At 35.2% G+C, this 19,338-nt stretch overlaps 1 protein-coding gene across 1 annotated transcript in view; it reads left to right on the top strand.

The window, feature by feature from the left end:
* The first annotated feature begins 4,160 nt into the window (after window positions 1–4,160).
* zdhhc8b (zDHHC palmitoyltransferase 8b) overlaps window positions 4,161–19,338 on the top strand; it is a 128,508-nt gene continuing 113,330 nt past the window's right edge. The window contains exon 1 of the mRNA NM_178304.4: window positions 4,161–4,548. Coding sequence (NP_840089.3) covers window positions 4,445–4,548 — 104 coding nt within the window. The 5' untranslated portion in view covers window positions 4,161–4,444. The remainder of the gene's footprint in view (window positions 4,549–19,338) is intronic.

The following is a 19,338-nucleotide window of genomic DNA, read 5'->3' as shown; positions in this document are numbered from 1 at the left end:
GAAAACATTTTACATGGAACTTTACTCTAAATCTTGGACCTTATTTCTGAAATAAAAATGAGCAATAAAAAGGTGTGAAGCATCAGAAGCGGACCATATTAAATTCATTTGAATATATTTTTGTTAATTTTGATATCCAGAAATTTTCAAATGTCCTTTTTTCATTTTATCCAAGAGGCTAGAAAAATTCTGAAGAATTCATTATAATTGTTTTATTATTATTATTATTATTTATTATTTTTTATCATTTTTAAATGGCCAAATTGTGACTGAGGGCAGTTGCATGTGCTGGCCAGATTGTTTTCTGTCTAATAAATGATAGTGGGCTACTTTTTGAGTAGACTAAAGTAATAATTATTAAGCCAAAAAATATAAAACCCAATTATGTATAAACTACTATTTTTATAAAAGAATATGTGCAAATAAAAATACACACTTTTGTCTTTGCAGACTTTTCGTCTTTGCATTAACTTGTGTTGTACTCCAGTTTTTCACAGTCGCTTTAGTACATTTCTCAGATTTCAAATTTACAAAACAGTAAGCGCATTTCTCAAAACAGCATACAAATAGCAAAACAGCATGGATTACCCGCAAAAGCCAGTCTCTTGCTTAAAATCTTTAGTTCACTCAATATGTCAGTGCCGTCAGAATGACAAGTCCTTGTGTCATTGTGTATGGATAAGACAGTCAAATTACTTACTCATGTTGTCAATATAACTGTACTCTGGAGGGATGTTCTGATGTAAACTGTGGCTAATTTAGTTAATTACTTTGCGGTTTGTACTGTAATTTGTTGCCAGATCTTGTCATTGTGATACAGAAAAGAAAAGACAGCACATAGGACAAAGAAAAAACAAAACAAAAGTAGAAATGTAAACATAGGACAATCTCCTTTCAGATGCATCTTCATTAGACGAAGTCAAGATTGACCTGTGAGCAATTTACCAATTGTAGATTTAGAAAAATGTCTAATGGAAATGTATAGAAAATTGCATTATGACTAAATATTATGACAACTTGTTCAACTTCTTTCATATATATAACTTGACATAAACTTTTTTTCTCACCACCCCACTGGTCATTTTGACAAGACTAGATATTGTTGTTGGAAACTGATTTTATATACTTAAATTTGACTTTTGCAAGCTAAAATACTTGAGTAAGACACATTTTACTTGATTTACTTGAAACCTTCAGTAGTTTGATATAAACCAAAACAATACCCATTCTTGTCTTAGGACATTTTTATTAAACAGATTCTTGAATAACAGTAAGTTCATGACATGTTAAATATACAGTATATTCTGGATGAAGGTACATTTATAACAACTATTTATTTTTTAGACTAACGTTACTTTATTGTACGTTTTTATGACTTATATGACAGTGTATTGCCGTAGAGAACAAATAAAACAAGAGACATGTGTTTGGAAAATGTATAGTTTATTTAGTTTGACCTGCAAACTTATCTAAACAGGATAAACTTTCAGGAAACAGCACGGAAACATTATAATGCACGCGCTCGTGAATATAACCTACGGTTGTCTTCAACGGTTGTCTTCAATAGTCCTTCTTTGCTCAACAACTCTGCTGAAAAACAAAGCAAAACATTACAACAGCCAGACATACAGTAAAAAAAAAACATTACAGTTACCATGGTTTCTATTTTAAACTATAGTAAACTAAACAATAGACGATGAGTGGGCCTCGCTGCTCCCACCCACCATAACCCTCGCAGCAGGGTCCCAATACGCAGTACGCACACCGCAAGCAACTACAGCCCAGACGGGCCCGAGTGAAGCTTCACGAAGCTGACTTCGTAAGATTGGCTTGGCTCCACTTTTACCGTCTGTATTGAACTCACCTTGGTCGAGTACAAACAGCCACACCGAGCGAACTGACAACACTAAGAGAAAACCGGCAAGCTTTATAGGAATGGAGATGCAAATGTTTACAAAGCGACATCACTGTGAGTCTCGTTGTCATGGTGAGCGCTGAAGTGAGCACATCTCATTGGAGCACACAGACTCCTCCGTCACGGCGAGTTGCGGTAGGCTGTGGACGAAAACAGATTAAATATATTGAATATATATTTTGACATTTTTGGTGCTGTGTAATATTCTGGGATGCAGTAGAATATGGAGACAGATGATGAATATAATCAAAGACAGATGCACGGGACATTAGAACAGAAAGTGAGCCTGGCTAGGACACACTGACTGCTCTGACCAACTCTGACAAGCTCCTTGTGGTGGTTAGCTTCTGATCATCCAAGAACGCCACCTAGCGGTCACATAACCTAATAGCATGTTACTACCCTCCCCACCCCCCCACCCACGACCAAAAGGTCCAGCATTTGTCCTTTCATTTAATCTAAAATCATTTAATATACTAATTATATAATTAATTTATTTATATTCATATATATTCCCGTCACGTCTGTGTTTATGAGGCTGTTTGTTCCCATACATGAGCTCATTTGTCCTATTTTGACTGCCATGCCATCATAAATAATGAAAGTAATTCATCGAAAAAGGCTTTAAGAGCAAACGGAATCCCCAGTCGGCTGTTGCTTTGGTGGGACTATAATCTGATGTAAGAGAAGTCTTCTTTCACTACTTTATTGTTTTTAAACTGAGAAAACATTTTTACAGGGAACTTTATTCTAAATCTTAAGACCTTTTTTCTGAAATAAAAATGAGCAATAAAAAGGTGTGAAGCACCAGAAGCGGACCATATTAAATTAATTTGAATATATTTTTACTATTGTTGATATCCAGGAATTTTCAATTGTACTTTTTTTTTTACCAAAGAGACTAGAAAAATTCTGCAGAATTCATTATAATTGTTTTATAATAATAATAATAATAATAATAATAATAATAATAATAATAATAATAATTAATAATAATTATCAGTATTATTATTATTATTATTATTATTATTATTATTTTATTGTTTTAATTGTTATTATTTTTTAATGGCCAAATTGTGACTGAGAACAGTTGAATTATTTTTATTATTATTATTACAGTATTATTATTATTATTATTATTATTATTATTATTATTATTATTATTATTATTATTATTATTGTGTTTTTATTTATTTTTGTATTGAAAATGGCCAAATTGTGACAGAAGACAGTTGAATGTGCTGGCAGTTTGTTTTTATTGCTATTTTTTTCCTAATGTTATATGATGTAATAAATTTGTATTTTAAAAACTATTCTTGTTTAAATTTTTTATTGCAATTTTTTTAGGACATACTTTTAGTACATTAAAAAGTGTGGTTATGATGACATCTGACAAGTTAATCCAGCAAAAAATCACTAAAATGTAGTATTTAAATTTCATAGTTAATTAGAAACTGAGGCATACAAGTGCTAAAAGGTCCACTTTTTGAGAAAAAAACACCCCTTTCACCAGGCTGGCTACGGGCCTGAATATTATGTCCATAACCTAACGTTACAGAGGACAAAAATTGTAGTTTATAGTTGAATTAACAGCCTCGTTTTTATTATTATTATTATTATTATTATTATTATTGTTGTTGTTGTTTTGCGACCCTTGTGGTGATTACACTGTATTAAATATATAGCATAGCGTCAAATGCAACATACGAAGTATAGACGGTGCAATAAACGAACAATAGACGCGGGCCTACGTGTGTGTGTGTGTGTGTGTGTGCCGTCGCATGCAAGGTTTTTATAATATTGTGGTTCCACCAAGGAGGATGTTGGGGGTGGCGAGTCACTGACATTGTTATTTTTGAACAGTTTGGGATGCCCTGGCCTAAACGATGTCCGAATTTTCAGTTTGGATAAAAACTGACATAATTCTCTAAATCTGCCACCAGAGGTCACAATGTACCCACATCATATCACAAGTCTGCACACTGAAAGTTTGGCTTGTTTGCGCGCGTGCACACACAGTTCTCTACAATATCTCTCCAATCTCAGTCCAAAAAAACTGAATGAACGGCCACGTGTTTTTACATTTCATATTGCGATTCAACAAGGACTTTATAGTTATGAACTCCTTTTAAATCGACATATTTCACCTCCACTCTGTGTGTAATTTCTCCATCACATTTTTTCACAGCAAAAGTGTGTGTTTGCGCTGCTCAAGACTCGCCGAGGCCCCGCTGATGATGATGATGATGGAGCGCGCGCGCGTGCGTCTCGGTCTCGCCTCCTCTGTTTGCGTAGCGGAGGCTCCACCTTTCAAGCATTGCAGTGACCTCAGCAGTGGCTGAATTGAGCTGGGTGGGATTTTCAGCCTCGTATTCTCGATCGCGTATCCAAGGATCACGATTTAACGGTGTATGCGACGGAGCGAATAAACGTTTAGCCGGCTCGCGCTGAACCGTGCAGGTTTTGCGTTCGTGTTTGCGTGCATCAAACGATAGCGATCCAATAAACGAGGAATGTGGGATTTACAGAATGCCCAACAGCGTTGGAAAAAGATTTAAACCCACCAAATACATCCCGGTGTCCACTGCCGCCACTCTCCTGGTGGGATCCACTACTTTATTCTTCGTTTTCACGTAAGTTTGCGGCTTTTTCCCCTCCACGCGTCCTTTCAGTGAATCGCTGGTTGAGACTTTAGCTGTTCGCTGGAATAAGTTTTATGACAGTTTAAATGGCCACAAGGCCTGTGTTTTGACTTTACGCCTTGATTTGTTTCTTAGATTTTTCAATTTATTCTTCTTATTTACAGATGCTCCAATGGTGCATATGGAGGTGTGTCTGTTTATGGGGTTTTAATATGCAGGGTGATTTTCCGTGTGTGAAAGCTCTTTAAATGCTTCTAATTAGAGATTAAGTTATGGACTGTTATTTGATCCTTGAGGATATTTAGTTATTTGTTCATTCATTGCTTTACATGTGATATCACAGTCATTTTTTGTGATAATTTCAGTATATAGTGATATGCATGATGATTTAGTAGACATTGCTGAAGTGCATGTGGTTTCAGTGTACAGACTGCATTGATCTTGGGTTCAAAAGCTTTCTCACTTTTGCAAGTCTCAAGTCATTACAAAAGATTACCATAAAGTGATCTTTGTAAGTGTATTGATGGCCAGGAAGTTGCTTTAAGGTTGAGGCATTCATCAAGCAGTATGTGTGACCGGGCAGATTGTGACAGGCTTTGATTTACTCCAGCAGTTGTTTAAAGAATCAACATTTGACTTGTTAAGGATGGCTTGTGTTTAACCATTCTCTTTCAGATTGCAGTCTTTATTTGATCATCTTGCCGTTTGATCTAAACCCACTCACTCTTGCAGATTCTGCTTTTTAATAGATGTATCGTTTCTTGCAAGAATGCTTGTGCAAACATTTTCTGACTAAGCAAGTTCATTTAGTGTGGAAAATTAATTAATTCAAATCAAATCACTTTTATTTTCACATCATCAGCAGCACATGTGCTATGATGAGTGAAAAGCGTAGGTGCTGGCTCCAATTGAAGTATTTTAAAGTGCGAATACAGTATCGGTACACCTCATGCCTAATATTTATTGCAAAATGTATGCAGTTGTATTTATGTGTCATTTACATACACTTAAATCCCTCTAAACTTTTGTGAATTTTGTGAATATTTCACAAAACAAAATATTCTGAACAATATTTAAAAAAAAACAGCCATTAACATTTGTAGTTTATTTTTATTTTTTTGTAGTTTTTAACAACAGGCTCATTCTGAAAACGTAGCCCTATACACTTTTCTGGAGACTGCAAATTATGTAGCCAGAGGTATATTTTTAAAATGGACGCTGCGGGGCGGGGCTATTTCTTTTTAACGCTTACCAGCTGACCGGTTGCCTCCGTATGGATAGCTTTCTCGCTGTAACCAGTTTGTCCCGTTAGCTTGCCATGTATGTTGGAGAATTTGAGACGAAGAGAAGAGTTGATGATGGGGTTCGGTGAAGAATGGTTCCAGAAAGCGAGTTAGACAAAAATAGAAAATTTTTGAAAATCAAAAAAATAAAGTAAATAACAGGATGAGAATGTGGTAACAAGTGGTAAGTAGTAAGACTTTTCTGGGCATTTCTTTTTCTGGATTGTTTTTGAAAATTGTTGATTGGGTTTAGGGAAGTGAATGGGTGGGTGGCTAAATCAATAAAATTGGTTGGGTTTAGGGAAAGAGGGGGGTGGGTCAGTTCATCGGTCAGTCAGTCAGTCAGTCAGTCAAACAGTAAGTCAACAGCAGCCTTTATGCGAGAATTGGATTTGGAGAAGGTACGGCAGGTACGAATGGCACTCGCAGAGAAATTTGAGATCTCAAATAGTGTACCACGTATGTCAGCGGACTTGAGAAGCTGAGAGGAGTCGACCGCAATGATCAGGTTCAAGTCTGGTAAAGAATGGTTTCAGAAAGCAGGTAAAACAAACATAAAATAAAATAAACAAAGAACAGGATATGAGGATATGGTAAGATCTGAAAACCTGGTAAAAATCAAGTGACTTTTCTTTTTTGTATTGCTTTTGAAAACATAATTGGTTGGGTTAATAGAACAGGGTGGGTGGGGTTTTCATTCAGTCAGTTGACAGCAGTCTCTGGTGGATTTACACGAGAACAGCATGTACGAATGGCACTTTTTGAGATCTCAAAAAGCATACTCAGGGGCCTCGAACCTCCTGGGAAGTATTTTGCAGTCTCCAGAAATGTATATAGAGCTACGTTTTCAGAATGAGTATGGGTTGATTTTTTTAACAGGAAAATATAATCGGGCCTGACTCGGCATGAATGCTGTTTTTCGGCAGGTTCCTGCTCTGCAGAACATAAGAACACACAGACATTTCATCCATCAACACATGAGAACAGTACAAACAATCACCAAACATACAAACTGAAGAGAGACAGGTTACTATATTAGTGGCTACAGCGATAGTTGACCATCAGATGATGAGCATGAGATTTTTTAAAAAGTCTCATCGTTGGTATTGTTTTAAGATATTGTGGGATCTCATTCCAGGCTTTTGTGAATACATAAAAGAAAGATCTCTGTCCATAACAGTTTTTAAAAGCCGGTTATGGCAAACTTCTATTTGTTGCAGATCTGGTGGAACGATCAGTCTTTGTATTAGGTTTTGGAAAGGACCGCTGAGGTAGCACTATTTAAAATTTGATCGTACAGTTTAATTCCTGGTGGGGCAGTTGGTAGTGCTGTCGCCTCACATCAAAAAGGTCGCTGCTTCGAGTCTCGTCTGGGTCAGTTGGCATTTCTGTGTGGAGTTTGCTTGTTCTCCCAGTGTTCATGTGGGTTTCCTCCAGGTGCTCTGATTTCCCCCACAGTCCAAAGACATGCACTATAGGTGAATTGGGTAAGCTAAATTATTCGTAGTGAATTAGTGTTTATGAGGGTTTTCCAGTGATGGGCTGCAGCTAGAAGTGCATTCGCTGCATAAAAAATATGCTTGATAAGTTGGCGGTTATTCTGCTGTGGCGACATTAGATTAAAAAAGGGACTAAGTCGTAAAGAAAATGAATGAATGAGTTTATTCCCTGTGTGTTCATAATGTAATTTTGAAATGACAAAGCATTAGAGAGTGATAGAGCAAAACAATGATGTGTCCATCCAGAAAGTCTGTTGTGGTTCTTATAGGCCCTATTAGAGATTATAAGATATCATTTGTTGTGAATGACCATAAAGTGAAACAGTATGACAAGGTGGACAAGATAATGGCATTAAGATAAGTTTCAGAAACAGAAAAAGACAAATTTGTCCTAATTTTCTCATAAACAAATAGGTTTTGTTTCAGCTTTTCATAGACATTTTGAACCTGGTCAGACTGATTCCCAAATATTGAAATGTAGACACAGTGGAAAGTTTTTGATTTGAGAAGTGATGGGATTGGATATGGATTATTTTCACCTATAGGTGAGTAAAAGTACATAAATTCAATTTTTTAGCGTTTAATAGTCAAATGATTGTCTTGCGGCCGTTGATGTAAATGCTGTAGATCTGTATTCAATTGATTGTTAATTGTGTCAGTACTTGATCCAGACACAAAAAGTACCATGACATCAGTGTACAATAAAAAATCTGAATGTTTAATCACCTGAGGAAGGCCATATACGTTAGGAAAAGTAAAGGTCCCAAAATACTCCCCTATGAAACCCCCATAGAACCACCTAATGCCTACGATGTTGTTGGACCAATGTTAACAACTTTAGATCTATTGGATAAATATAATGAAAAAAAATAAAAAATAAAAATAATATATATATATATATATATATATATATATATATATATATATATATATATATATATATATATATATATATATTGCAAAAAGAAGAGGGACTAAAAAAATCTTAGTTTAGAAGAAACATTTGTTTAAAAGAATAATAGGAACTAAAAATACAATTAATTTCTTTAATTTCTTTTTCAGCATTCTTCAGTATTTTTTCTTGTTTAACAGAAGAAATAAACTCAAACAGGTTTGGAATACGTGTTGGGAAAGTAAATAACAGAATTTTCATTTTTTGGGGGGGTTATAAAAGTGTTCAGAGTGCATAGAGGAGTACTTGACAACCAAAACAACAATGTCATAATAATGTTTCTTTACCAATATGTCACGCTTAGGTGTTTTATTGCAAATTGGTGTGCACAGAGATCGTTTTGCAAGCATTGTCATTTGTACTCTAAACTCTTTTCTGTTTTTAGTGTATCGTTGTCATGTAAACATACCCTAAATTTGTGTACTAGTTTGAGAGGATGAGTCCTGAGCAGATGGTTGATCTCTGGATTAAGCTTGTCTCATTGCACTTTGATACAATTAGATATTCTTGATTATATACTGCTTTGGAAATGTATGTTGTAGTGATGTAGAGCTTTACGTGCTAGGTTTTCTATGCAAATAATAGGAAACTGACTGTTTTTTCAGCCATTGAGAAGGTGGAGCAAACCTCAGTGCCATCTGTATTTAAAACAGCACTCAGGTGCGGCATCAAAGCTTATGTCATTACCCAAGGCCACACTTGTTCACTGACTGCTCACTGGAGAACAGTCAATAGACCTTCAAGGCAACAAAGACCGTGTGATGACTTTCTCCTGAATGTGAGAAGTGCTGGGGGATCGGGGTGTTGTCAGGCATTTACACAGATCTTAGCAAGGTTGTTCTCAGTTGGTTTTCCCATATGGTACTAGGGATGCTTCAATCAGGTTTTGTTTTGCCATCGAGTCTGAGTCCAAGTCATTTGATTTTGAGTAACTACCGTTACCGAAACACGTTCCGATACTTCTATAATACTTAAAAAAAAAAAAAGAACGAAGAAACAGATCTAGGATGTTTCTTATTTTTTATTTAAATCCTTGTTCTAACATTCAACAACTCTGGCAAAAAACCGAGCACTTCTGTGAGGTAGCTTGAACAATCAAGTAATAAATAATATACATTCTTCACTTTTGGACTTTAGTGCAACAGTATTTATATATATATATATATATATATATATATATATATATATATATATATATATATATATATATATATATATATATATATATATATATATATAATAAAAACAAATAGCACCTTAACTTAAAATACCTGGCAGGCAATTCCAAGTTTACATCACTCATCATGATGTCATCATTAACTTGATAATGCCTCCGTACTGCATACATACTCGCACTTTCGCTGCAAGCTGCTTCCGTGTTTTACTTTGCTGACATTTTACCAATAGCGTCTTTGCAACAAAGTGATGTCATGCCGCACACTTCTTTCTGTGTGAAGTCTAGAAAGAGCCCTGATTGGGAGGTAACGTCTAATTCCGTTCAAGTCTGAAACTGTGTGATCAGACCCGATTTACGATCACGTGATCAGATCTAAACATCCCTACTCAGTACATCACTGCATTTACTGTGTGACGAGGCTCGTGGTGTAAATCTTGTCACCATTTTCTGAGACATTTCATTAACATTATCATCTTTGGAGGTTTCATTTCAGACAATTTGGTATAGGTGAATATGCTTAAACAACAAGTTTAGTCTCTCATTTTTACTGGGAATGACCTGTTTAAAGGGATAGTACACCCAAAAATGAAAATTCTGTCATTCATTAATTCACCTTTTGCTTGTTTCAAAGCTTTTTTTCAGTGTTAAACACAAAATAAGTTGGATGAAATGTTGGAAACCTGTAACCATAGACTTCCAAAGTATTTGTTTTTCCTTCTATGGAAGTTAATGGTTGCAGGTTTCAGCTTTCTTCACAGTACCTTCTTTAGTGTTTATCAGAAGAAAGAAACTCATAAAGGGTATAGGAACCATTTGAGGGTGAGAAAATAATGAATACATTTTCATTTTGGCTGAACTATCCCTTTAAGTGCTCTAAGAAACATTTACATCAGTGCTCTAAGAAACATTTACATCAGTGAAGAAGCTATAATATATTGCTTGATAAGTATGGCCTGAGTTGCTTTTATTTGTGATTCATTCATTCGTTACCCACCACAGGGTGTCTGGTAAGAGATGTAAAATATGGTTTGGGTATGTGTGTGTGTGTGTGTGTGTGTGTGTGTGTGGTCTTTCTATAAAACAGAAATAAGGAAGAAAAGTAAATATACATGAGAAATATTAATCACAAAATACATATAAACAGATAAATAGATATAGGAAACAGATGGCTGGGGCATAAACAAATTAATATATACGTAAGGCAGCTATACAGATCATGCAGTGTTCACCATGATATGCCTGGGCATGTTCAGCATGCATGACTATTCCAATTAGGTTGATTATAACTGCACAAATACTTTTACAAACCACTTCTAAATGCAAATACAATTAAATACACATAAATATGTGAACTTGTGAACTCAGCTGCCCATATCATCACCAGAACCACTTCTTCTCATCACATCACCCCTGTCCTGCAGCAGCTTCATTGGTTACCTGTTCATTTTCGAATTGACTTTAAAATCTTGATGTTAACATTCAAAGCCATCCATAATCTCGCCCCTCCATATTTGTCTGCCCTCATCCACATTTCTGTTCCTTCTCACACCCTGCGATCTTCTTCCTCCCTCCACTTGTCTGTTCCCTCTTCTCGCCTTTCAACTATGGGCAACAGAGCATTTAGCCGCTCTGCTCCACGGCTTTGAAACTCACTACCACCTGCGATCAGAAACATTGACTCCCTTACACTATTCAAATCGAGACTCAAATCCCACTTATTTAAGATGGCTTTTAATACTTAATTTTTTATTTTATTTGCACTATTGCTGTGTATATTTTATTATTTCCCTTGTTGTTTTATTGCTCTTGTTGATTGTACGGTGTCCTTGAGTTGCTAGAAAGGCGCCTTTAAATAAAATGTATTATTATTATTGTTATAAATACAGCGGATGCCCTTCCAGCTGCAACTCTTCACTGGGAAACATTCAGCAGTAATGCAGTAGATGTAAATTAAGAAGTAGTAGTATTATCTGTGTTCAGATTTATTTTCTGATAATATCGAAATGGCAAAAATGAAGACACCACTTGAAAGTTTCTCTGGATGTGCTGGATTTATTAAGCATGGGTTAGGAAAAGAAAAATATAAATATATGTTTCTAAATATTCTACAAAGGTCTGATAACTACTTTAGTGGTAATTCAGTAGATGCAAATAAAGAAGTAGCAACATTAAGGTCTGTGTTTAGTGCCGTTGTATTTTTTTTTCCCGGAAAATACTGATATCGAAAAAAATGTAGTTTCTCTGGATGTACTGGGTTTATTAAGCATGAGTTTGATGAAAATATAAATGATTTATAAAGTTTTGAAATCATTTATTTCAAATTTCAAATAAAAATAAATATTTTTAAACTTTTTTAAATGACAGTTAATCAGAATAACGTGTTTTAATTTATTGGGATTGAAAATTGGGGTTATTCCAACAAAAATCAATTTCTGAAGTTAAAACATGGATAAAAATCCAAAATCAAACAAAAGTGCCAATGGGTAGCTTAAGTAATGTGTTGGGGCTTTTTGGGTAAGGGATTTATCAAAATAAATAGCAAAAATCAGTCCAAGGCACTCGAACGATGTGAAAAAATATATATTAAAAAGCCTTTATTCACATAGCTAATCCTTAAAAAAAATCTCTTTTATTTTTATTTTTTTAAGGATTAAGCGTGATTAAAGGCTTTTTAAAAAGAAAAAAAAAGAAAATTTTTTTTCGAGTGCCTTGGACTGATTTGTGCTGTTAAAACATTGATATTTTGTTGTCTAAAATATAATTTAGACATTTATTAAAACTCCTTTTTATTATTTATGCAAAAAAAGGCTCTAAAAACAACATTATTATTAAAAGTTTAGTTTTTTCTTAATTCTGTGTAATTCACAAAATAAAACACATTCCAGTTTACTCGGGCACAAAACTATACATTATAAATCCATTACATTACATTACATTACATATTTTTCTATAGGATTTTATCTTTGTGATTGTTTGGAATTTTAACTTTATAATATTTTTATTCTTGTGCGCATTAAAATTTAAAGAAAACCCATTCATAATTTGAATGTAGCAGTTTCCCGTTCCAAACAAGACCGTATCAGCATGAACCGTCAGATTCTGACCCCTTTTTAATTTGTGTCTAACCTCGTTCCCCTGTTGCCTTATGGGGGACAGATTGGATTAACAGCGGTCTGTGTGCAGATGTCCTGTGGTCTGTAGTATTTCGAAACACTATGGCAACATAATGGCCTATAGTTTCAATTTAAGGCCTTTAATGAAGTGCTCATCTCCATTTATATTAATCTTCTCTCCCCTGCTGCGCTTTCTTGTTAATGGGCCTGTAATGTTTTTATACTCTTCTGCTTGATTTTCACCATAAACAGCACTTGCTCCCTGTGCACTGATTTCAAGTTGGGTTTTTAATGTTATGATGCAAGGTTTAGCAAATGTAATCTAATCTGAACAAGAGGACTTTGATATATTAATTCAGACATATAGAGACTGGTTCTGTTTAGCAAACTGTCAGAGAGAGGAGAATGAATTGCACATAATGATGTTGATAATGTATCCATCAGGCCGGAGACTCGAGCAGAACAGCATCGCTGTGATTATTAGCATATGCAGTTCAGAGCTGGCGGTGTGCAGAGCGATGGAGTGATAAGCAAAACAGAAATAGAATGAGGAAGGTGGTTTTTGAGTAGTGCTCCATGACACCATGAAAACAAGGGACGTTTTGTTATTGAGTATTGTGACTATATTATGACAAGATTTCTGACAACAAAACATTTTTATTAGCTTTACATTTAAACAACGATCATACTAAAATAAACAAGTTACAGATATTAGTTGTGATCTAATTAAATGTAATTCAGAAAAAAATGAATGACTGAAAACCTCAGCAGGTTTTCAGATTCTTATTCGTGGTCATTTTGTCCCACCGTTTCCATTTATTTTCAGCTCTCTGCTCTAAGGGTGCTTTCACACCTGCCTTATTTAGTTCGGTTGAATCGCACTAGAGTTCGTTTTCCCTCTTGGTGCAGTTTTGTCGCTTTAATTTTGAATGGTGACACCCACAGACATCGTCACCAAATATAAATCAGAGTTAAGACTTTCTCATTCATAGCCGTTGGCTAAAATCATGCATTATAGGCTTTACATTATAGCGAGAAATAACAGATGAACCAGACTACAGTTGAGATTTGGTAACAGACAAACAGCTGTCGTTAATAGTTCAGCATGTATTCACTTTTGGATTTAACATGAAACGCACATTTACTGGTAGGAATGGCATCCTACCGTACTAATAACTCTCTCTTCATATAGCCATATGCCTGTTACATATCTATAATACGCTGTGTGATTCTGTCTGCTTTCCACGTTGCTGAAATCAGATTACACTACGTCTATAGTTTGGACCCTAACACTCTCTAAATAATAAACAAAGTGAGTAAACTGTCCAGAGTGAACACTAAAAGCTGTAACATTTTGTATCATTGGAACTGCAAAAATAACTATTTCCAAGTAGGTTCTGTATGTTCTCCTGGAGAAAAAACAGCTTAATTTTTGGTAAATAAATGACAAATCTTTCAGTTTATTTATTTTTAGCTGAAAATCAGAAGTGCAGGTGGAAAGACATATTAGACATTGTGTCTATTTCCTTTATGTTTCACAAATAAAACTATATACTAATTTCTCAATCAATAGTCTTAAAGCTCTTAGATATGAGTAAATGATTTTGATTTTAATTTAGGTTATTTTTTGTTTGTTAGTTTTGAGTTGAACAGTTGGTTGCTGCTGCCAGTGTTGCTGAATATCCAGGAATATCTAATTATATAACTTATTAATATCAGTGAAGGAAAAAGGAACTGAAAGAGAATTGTATGTACAGCTTGCATATTCCATCTCATATTTCAATAGGCCTGTAAGGTTGATTACTACAGTAAACAGCATGCAATAGTGATATTGATTTTTGTTGTGTTTCCCTATACAAAAAGAAAGAGAAAGTGAAAGCTTGACCTCAGATCTAAACTCTTTATAAAAGCTTCAAGAATACAGGCCTAAATATTTTATTATATCTACAAAGAGTTTGTGGATTTCATTTAGACTTTTTTCATTCCCTTAAGGAAGCTATTCAAGATGAAAGTTAAAATCTTCTAAAACTAATCTCATTGCCGTTATCTGTGCAGTCACTTTCTAATGCACCATATGGTGATATGCAATGCATCATTCATGAATGAAAAAAGCGTTTAATTAAATGAGCAATTATCTACAACTCTTTAAATGTAAGTTAATGCAAACAAAATGGGAATAAATTGTTCTAACAGCTGTTTAGTCATTGGATTACGCAGTTTTTTAGCCTTCATGTCAGTCTCTTAAGTATTTGTTTAGTTTTGAACTATTGCTAGGCAGAAATTTAGTCATATCTGTTCCTTTACAAGCCCTGCGAGTCTGTTTAAAACAATGGAGACAACTATGACTCACTCCCACCCTATGTGGGACTCGCATTAGAATGGATGTGGGAATCTAATTTTGGATGTCATAGCTCATATATTCTTAGCTAGAGGCTACATGACAGTAATGAGATCAAATCTGTTTCCCCTGGTTAGTTGACATTAAGTAAAGGGTGCGCTCATGAAGATTGATCCAAACGGTGGTGTTAATTTGGTATAGGAAGACTGTCTGTGGTTTAAACTAGTCTGTCCACCCTTTGAGAAATACAATTATCCTCCATTATCGGATACACCAATGCATTTCCATAAATTACTGATGTAACATTTTGACACCTGCAGCTGTTAGCTTTCAGTCCAGAGATGACGGATTAGAAATGCATGGGGCTTTTTGCTTCCCCATACACCACACTGTATGAAATCGTTTTTGTTTTTAATGATAACATGTTTTTTGTTTTAAGGGCTACTGTGAAAATATGTAACCTGTTTAACATTTGTAGGTTTTCTTAGGGTGAATAACTGTAAATTTTGACTTTTAACCAGGTTAGTGTTTTACTGTAGCATTATTACAGTGTTTTTACTGACAGTGTACCATGCAAAATTAGCTGTTAATTAACAGTTTCTGTATTATGTGATTCACAAGTGTTTCCATTTATTTATGGTTGTGAATTGTCTTATGGGACCTTGATTTCTGCTCTGTCGACTTTTATAGTTGAAAGTTCAACTCTACAGTTTAACAGTGACTTTTATTGACATTTTAGTAGTTTGAAATAATAGAATGTATAAGAAAAACTATATATATAAACAAGTCTGTAAAATAACAGAAAATGTGCTGGCAGTTTATTACAAGGTTTCTGTTGTGTAATGTTCAACACCAACCCAGACAATTCATCACTTTAAACTATTATGCGGAGTACACACCAGACATGGCTTGCGCTGACAGATCACAAAGAACGCATATACTGTTGAAACCAGAAGTTTACATACACTGTATAAAAAGGCACATAAGCATATAAAAAGTCCAATTTTACTGTGACTAATCTTTTTGTCTTTTAGGTAGGTTAGGATTATCAAATTTGTTTCTGTTATGCTTAATAGCAGATTAATGAGAGAGATATTTTTTGAGAAATTGTTCTAACTTTTTTTGAAAGTCAAATTTACATACAATAAGATTATTATGCCTCTGATAAAAGCTCAGATGATGGTGTCAAGGTTTTGAAAGTTTCTGACTGTCTACTTAATACCATTTGAGTTAATTGGAGGCACAACTGTAGAATAGTATTTAAGGAAAACCTCAAACACACTGCTTCCTTGTGTGACAACATGGGAAAATCAACAAGTCAGAATCAACAAAAAAGCCAGATTACAATTTGCTAGATCACACTGAGAAAAAGAATAATTTTTGGACACATGTCCTGTGGGCTGATGGAACTAAGATTGAATTTTTTGACCATAATGACCAGTGTTTTATTGGGAGGACAAAGATGAAAGCTTACAAAGCTTATGAAAACTTTTGACTGTCTAGAAATTAATGAAAAATTCTCACAAAAAACAATCCTTTCATTATTCTGGCATTTAGCAAATATAAATCATTTAGGTAATCCTAACAGACCTAAAATAGTAAATGTTTAGTATGATTTATGATGTTCCCCTTTTTAGAGTGTATGTAAACTTCTGTTTTCAACTGTATATATGCATAAATATTTTGTGTTTACTCGCTTCATTTGCGTATCAAATTCGCTTCATTCGTGCATGAATCTCACTTCACAATAGCAAGGATTCGAGCCATGGGTGGAGCTTCTGTATGCAGGTGACTTTAGCTTCGTTGCTAAATGGCAAACGTGGATTTTATTGAGAGAGTAGCTGTGTTTATGTGCTTTAGGAACGCTGAAAAACAGCATCGATTCATTTGGCGTCCTTTCTGAGTCCATTAGATCCTTTCTTTCTGATGTGCACCGGGCTATGCGAGTTTACAACTCCTCCAGAAACTATACCTGGATGATGGAAGCTTTCAGCGGTGCTTCCAACTGAGCCCAGCCCAGTTTGATTTGTTGTTCGTGTCAGCAAGAGGATTTCCCCTCGAAACACCAACAGCAGGTGCTACCTCATAATCGCACCCCTACAGGAGCAAGCTCTTGATTGGTCACTTCGGCTCGAATGTCCTCGTTCAGATTTTCCAACTTGAACAATTTGCGCATCAAATGCACAAAATGTTCAATTCACACCGCTTCATACGTGCAAATTGCATCAATCACATCACTTCATTTGTGCCAATAGGATGTCTATTCGTGTCTTTGCATTGATTTAACATGTAAATTACTCGCATTTGACGCTTCATCCACATCTGTTAACGCACCAATAAAAATGTTAATAAAAGTAATTTATTAAAACTTTGTTTCAAACTTCAAAAGTTGTTGGAAGTTGTTGGTCCCATAATGCTACAAAAAGCATAAATAAGTGGGGAAAATTAAAACTTGAATCACTAAATACAGTAAGCTGCTCATTTACTGATTTGTTTTTACAAACATAATGCATAGAAGGTTTTTTATGATTTTAAAACTGTAAAAAGTCTCATATGGTCACCAGTTGGTTACCAAAGTTTGACAATAAATACAATTATTTTATTGTATAATATTATTTTATTTTAAAATAACTGTTTTCTCAGCTATTTTCTTGTCTAGATAATGTTATTATGTCAAATTCAATTTTCAGCAGCCATTAGTACAGTCATGAGTGTCACATGAGCTTTCAAAAATGATGCTAATATTCTACTGTGGTGCTTAAGTAACTTTATTGTACATTATTCGCAATGTTAAAACGATCATGTTTAAACCAGGATTTTTTATAGGCTTAAGAATGACCAACAAGTCCAAAAGAAAAGTGTTAGATAGAAACAGTCATTGTTGTGATGGTACAAATATATTGAATGTCACTTCTGCTCAATTTAACATGTTCTTGCTGGTTAAAATAATACATTTTATGGGAAAAAATGCCTAAAATTTTATGGACCCACATTTGAATAGTAGTATCTCCATCTTGAAAAGCCTGGAGATTCAGGGTATGTTTATTCAGTGTGGCTTAATTGTTTTTTAGAGGCTGGCATTTACAAACAATTGATTCTGTATGCATGGCTAAGCTATTGGTTTTCATTGATTGCTGTTGCAACTTTTAGACAATCGATAATGAGCTATGATACACAGAAACATTATCCGTCTGTATTGATGCTTTGAAAAGGAGCCTGATGAATAAAAACCAGGTCATTTAATATAATTTCACCCAGATTTCCTCACAATCGGGCCACTCTGGTTTCAGATAAGTCCAATGGATCAGTGTGCCATTCATGTCAGGATGGCATTTATTGGAGTTTATTCATTCATTTATTCATTTTCTTTTCGGCTTAGTCTCTTTATTAATCTGGGGTTGCCACAACGGGATGAACCGCCAACTTATCCAGCACATGGTTTATGCAGTGGATACCCTTCCAGCTGCAACCCATCACTGGGAAACACCCATACACTCTCATTCATACGCATACACTACGGCCAATTTAGCATACCCAATTCACCTATAGCGCATGTCAACTGTGCTGACTTGAAAGTGTGTCTGAGAGCACAGAGCTGAAAAAAAAAGATATCTGTGTGCATTGTGCACATGGCTTTCCATCTACTGTGACAAATCAGTGGATCCTACTCTAACAGAACAGCCAGTACTCCTCTAATACAATTGTGTTCTGGCGCTTTTCTCTGGGAAAGGGAAATATTCTGACACTGTTTCCCCTGAAGACAGAACAGCGTGTGTTGACATCTGCAATGTGCCACGGTGGAAGTGACAACAGATGAAGCCGCCACTATGGCTGGCTGACACACAGCCGTTATTGCACACTGTAAAGCAAACTGGAACCTCTTGCTGTTTCTTCATTACTGTTATGTCTTAAAGCAGCAGGCTATTTATTAGGGTTAGATCCCGTCATGACACCAGTTGTTAGCATTATAAACAGCCTCTGCTCACAAGCTGAGACGTCACAGGTCATTCAAGGTGCTTTATGATTAGCTGTCAGATGACCGCAGAGAACTGTGTGAAGATGAACCTGAAGTACACAAAGCTTCATTTCGACACAGACTCTGAACATAAATGTTTAGAGTGAAGAGTTAAGATGGATTTTTAGTAAAAGAATGAGATTTTGATTTATTAATGGATATAGTGGAGGATTTGTCTGACTGATTTAAACCAGGAGCTATTTTTTTTTTTTGAGTTATTATTTTAAAGTGACTTACGATAGTCTTCTGCTCATGAATCACACTACACCATACCTGCCAACATTTGTCTCTGCAAATCCGGATGACCGGGGGTAAGGTTCGGGGGCGAGGTGTCTAAATAACACTGTTGAGAATCGGGTACTATGTACTGTGGTGTTAGTAACTGTACTATGAAGTGTGTTTTG

Source organism: Danio rerio, chromosome 5, assembly GCF_049306965.1.
Source record: "Danio rerio strain Tuebingen ecotype United States chromosome 5, GRCz12tu, whole genome shotgun sequence".
NCBI classification, from domain to species: Eukaryota; Metazoa; Chordata; class Actinopteri; order Cypriniformes; family Danionidae; genus Danio; species Danio rerio.
The sequence above is the reverse complement of the archived record's forward strand: the minus strand, read 5'-3'. Positions and strand labels throughout refer to the sequence as shown.